Source organism: Microtus ochrogaster, unplaced genomic scaffold (genome assembly GCF_000317375.1).
Source record: "Microtus ochrogaster isolate Prairie Vole_2 unplaced genomic scaffold, MicOch1.0 UNK6, whole genome shotgun sequence".
Classification (NCBI taxonomy): Eukaryota; Metazoa; Chordata; class Mammalia; order Rodentia; family Cricetidae; genus Microtus; species Microtus ochrogaster.
In genome coordinates, this window is record NW_004949104.1 from 13,554,542 (window position 1) to 13,559,297 (window position 4,756).

The 4,756-nt window shown below is 41.2% G+C and overlaps 1 protein-coding gene across 1 annotated transcript in view; it reads right to left on the minus strand.

Moving 5' to 3' along the window:
* The window catches only part of LOC101996926 (histone H2A.V), a 14,319-nt gene that overhangs the window by 6,899 nt on the left and 2,664 nt on the right, over positions 1 to 4,756 (minus strand). Inside the window, exon 2 of the mRNA XM_005366203.3 lies at positions 3,463 to 3,540. Coding sequence (XP_005366260.1) covers positions 3,463 to 3,540 — 78 coding nt within the window. The remainder of the gene's footprint in view (positions 1 to 3,462; positions 3,541 to 4,756) is intronic.

Sequence of the window (4,756 nt, forward strand, 5' to 3'; positions counted from 1 at the left end):
CAACCAAAAAACAACTTAGGGGCTGGAGAGATGGCTCAGAGGTTAAGAGCATTGCCTGCTCTACCAAAGGTCCTGAGTTCAATTCCCAGCAACCACATGGTGGCTCACAACCATCTGTAATGGGGTCTGGTGCCCTCTTCTGTCCCGTAGGCATAGACATAGACAGAATATTGCATACATAATAAATAAATATTAAAAAAAAAACAAAACAACTTAGTGGCTGGCATACAACTGGAATCTAGCACTGGAGAGAGAAGACATTAGGATCACAAGCTTGAGGACAACTTGGGTTACAGGACCCTGTCCCCTGTCTACAAACACTGGTTCCTAAACAAAACAAATAAAAAATATTTTGACCCCTTTGGATGTCAGTGTGGAGATTTCGCAGAAAACTAGGAAACAACCTTCCTCAAGGCCCAATAATACCACTTTTGGGTATATATCCAAGGATGCTCAATCATGCCACAAGGACATGTGCTCAACTATGTCTATAGCAGCATTGTTTGTCATAGCCAGAACCTGGAAACAACCTAAATGCCCCTCGACAGAAGAATGGATAAGGAAAATGTGGTACATTTACACAGCAGAAAAAAATAATGACATCTTGAATTTTGCAGGAAAATGGATGGAGCTAGAAAACAGTATTATGAGTGAGGTAACCCAAACCCAGAAAGACAATTATCATATGTACTCACTCATAAGTGGTTTTTAAACATAAAGCAAAGAAAACCAACCCACAAATCACAATCCCAGAGAACCTAGACAACAATGAGAACCCTAAGAGATACATACATAGATCTAATCTATATGGGAAGTATAAAAAGACAAGATCTTGTGAGTAAACTGGGAGCATGTGGACCTTGGGAGAGTGTTGAAGGGGAGGAGAGAGGCAGGGAGGGGAGCAGAGAAAAATGTAGAGCTCAATAAAAATTAATTAAAAAAAAAGAAAAATACAAAAAAATTTTTGAAAGGGACCATCAATGTTCTTGTGTTTCTTATTCTTTTAGACTATGAATCTCATCCACAGCACTAATTTTTTTAAAAATATTTATTATGTATACATTATTCTGTCTGTATGTATGCTTGCAGGCCAGAAGAGGGCACCAGACCCCATTACAGATGGTTGTGAGCCACCATATGGTTGCTGGTAGTTGAACTCAGGACCTTTGGAAGAGCAGGCAATGCTCTTAACCTCTGAGCCATCTCTCCAGCCCCCACAGCACTAATTTTTCATAAATGATCTGAAACTAGTTAATTTTGTGTAGGACAACCTTTACAAAACTGGCCTTATTTCTGCTTTTAACTATTTAATATGCATTTCAATAAACTCTGCAGTAACTAGTGCATCACATCTACCTTACAGAGCACCTCTTTTGTCCTCTAGAAGAGGAGCCAGTGCTCTTAATTGCTGAGCCATCTCTCCAGGCTCCATTTACTTATTTGTGTGTAAGTCAGAGGACAACTTGCCAAAGTTGGATATCTACTTCCATCATTTGGGTCTGGAGGCATTTGGAGGTAAATGCCTTTATATGCTGGTCCATCTCATCAACCCTTTTCTTCTTCTCTCCCGCGCCCCTCCCCCTCACCAACCCCTTTATTTATTAAATCAATGCAATAGTCTCCACTGCTTACATACACCTGAAATAAATTATGAGAATTTAAGCAGTGCCCTAAAATACACAATACTTTAAAAGCTAAGTTCCTGAACTGTAAAGCTGGCTCAGCAGTTGGAGCACACACTACCCTTACAGAGGATCTGGATTTGGTTTCCAGCACCCTCATGGTAGTTCACTTCAGTTCCACGAGTTCCGATGCTTTCTTTGGACCTCCACACATGATGCAAATGCAAGCAGGCTAAACAATCATACACATAAAATTAAAATAAAAACAGCTAAGCGGTGGTGGCACACATCTTTTATCCCAGCACTTAGAAAGCAGAGGCAAGTAGATCTCTCAGTTTGGGTCCAGCCCGGTATATAGAGAGAGTTCCAGGCCAGCCACGGCTACACAGAGAAATCCTGTCTCAAACAAACAAGCAACACCCCCCAAAACAAAGAAAACAAAATGAACTGAAGTTCCTCTCCCCTTTCCTTCTGTGTCACGGAGATTCTGTAACCTACTTGTTGAAACTGCCATAAGAAACATGATTTGCTGTTGCGGTGAGCACACCTGAGGCAGGAGGCTGACACGGCTACAAAGGGAAGCTATGAAAAAAACAACACACACACAACATCACATAGTATGGACTTCTAATTTCCCACTTAAAAACTATTAAGAGCCGAGCGATGGTGGCGCACGCCTTTAATCCCAGCACTCGGGAGGAAGAGACAGGCGGATCTCTGTGAGTTTGAGGCCAGCCTGGTCTACAGAGTGAATTTCAGGACAGTCAGGGCTACACAGAGAAACCCTGTCTTGAAAAACAAAAATAAAAAAAAAAATGACACACCCTTATTTTTGTGTATATGAATGTTTTGCCTGCATTGATGTCTATTTACCACATGTGTGCCTGGTGCCCAAAGAGGCCAGAAGGCCTAACCCTCTTGGAAATGGAGTTACAGATGGTTTTGAGTTACCATGTAGGTTATGAGAATCAACTCTGGTCCTCTAGAACAGCAAACACTCTTCATCACTGAGCCAACACTCCAGCTCCCCATTTCACCCCTCTTTTTTGAAACAGGGTTTCTCTGTGTAACAGCCCTGGCTGTCCTGGAACTCAGAGGTCCGCCCTCGCGAGTGCTGGGATTAATGCCGCCACCCGTGGCTCCTCCAGCCCCTTTTGAAGCATTTCTTATGTGCAGGGAATAATTTTTACTCACCTAGAAAACTCTGTCTGTAGGTTAACGTTGTAATAATTCACATACATGAAATTTGAGAATACTTAGGAGTTTAGAACATACTTCTCAGACTACAATGGAAGTCTTTTGGGAAATATTTAGAGAATAGTGCAAAAATCCAATACTGGTCTCTAGTTCTATCCTGTCCTGAAAGTCAATGAGCCACTACAAACATTCTCAAAAGGAAAACCAGAGTATACGCACTCTAAGTTTGTAATGAAGAACATAGTTATAATCTTGAGAAATCAGGCATTTAAAAAGAGGTTTATTTCACTGTTAAGCGTACGCAGGTCTGTGTGGGTATGAGTTGTGTGAGATCCCCGATCAGGTGTCACAGGCAGCTGTTCTACAAGAGTAGCACACATTCTTAACTGTTAATTCTGCTTTCCAGGCCCAAGAACAGAAATTAATAGAGGGGGAAAAAAATTAACAAATTTGTTAAGACATCCTATTCTCTTATAAAATATAAACTAATGGTTTACTTTATAATTTATGCCTTAACTAGTTACTCTCACATTCAAAGGTGTATTATAAAAAAGGACATTTCTGCAATCAATAAACCATCTCTGGGTCATGAATTACAAATGTGAAGAAAACAAAGAACTGGCAGAATGGATTCATTCATTACCTGCAGCCCAGCTCTCTGGGAGCGGGACACTGCCTTAGCCTTGGCTTTCCCACTGTCTTTCCCAGCTTTGCCTCCAGCCTAGAGGAAAACAGTTTAGAGTTGAAAATGTTAATGCAAAAAAGTCACAGAACAATACTTTTAGGTAAAAATTTCTTTCTTTCTCCTTTCTTTTTCAGTTTTTTTGAGACAGGGTTTCTCAGTAGCTATGGAGCCTGTCCTGAAACTCGCTCCATAGACCAGGCTGGCCTCGAACTCAGAGATCGTCCTGCCTCTGCCTCTCGAGTGCTGGGATTAAAAGCGTGCACCCCCACTGCCCGACTACATAAAAATTTCTTATAAAAACTTAAGATATTTAGGTGATTTGCTGCCTCACTGTAAATAAGGATATATATATCCTTCTATTAACACATTAAAAAAACCAATCCCTAACATATTTAAAGTTTAAGTTATCTATAAATCGGACAAATTTCTGATTGACAGTAAGTTTCATGCATTTGAAACATTTAACTTTTCTTTTTTTCCTTTTTTCAAGACAGGGGTTCTCTGTAGCTTTGGAGCCTGTCCTGGAACTAGCTCTGTAGACCAGGCTGGTCTCGAACTCACAGAGATCCACCTGCCTCTGCCTCCCGAGTGCTGGGATTAAAGGCGTGCGCCACCATCGCCCGGCAGTTTTTCCTTTTTTAAACCTTTTTGTCAAGTATCTGGTCAAGGTGATGAGGAAAGTAATAAAGAAACTTAGTACCAAGAGTGGGGTTGTTGTCATGACTAAACTTGATCTATGGCTCTTAGGCTTCTGGAGCTGATTTACAGGAGAAATGTGGAAGAGTTGGAGATGTGGGCTATAGAAGCTCTGGGATGCTATAAGAACTCAACTAGCAATTCTGCATTTAAAAATACAGAACACAGATGATACAGAGATTCAGATAGAACAAAGACTATTGGGAAGTCGTGTAAGGGCCACTCATTATTCTATTTGTCTGTATTTTGTGGGAAGCTGGTCGGTCACAGCAGCGAATTTGGGGGAGGGGGGTTCAAGACTGTGGAGCACCTAAGCTTTGGCGTTACCATTTCTAGCTGCTGTGAGCAAAGCTTAGCATTTTTTACAATAAATATTGTAGCTGGGTGGTGGCAGCATACACCTCTAATTCTAGCCCTCAGAAGGCAAAGGCAGATAGATCTATATGAGTTAGAGGCCAGCCTGGTTGACAGAGTGAGTTCCAGGACACTCAGGGCTACACAGGGAAACCCTGCCTTGAAAAACCAAACAAAACAAAAACCAAAAAGAAAAAAAAAA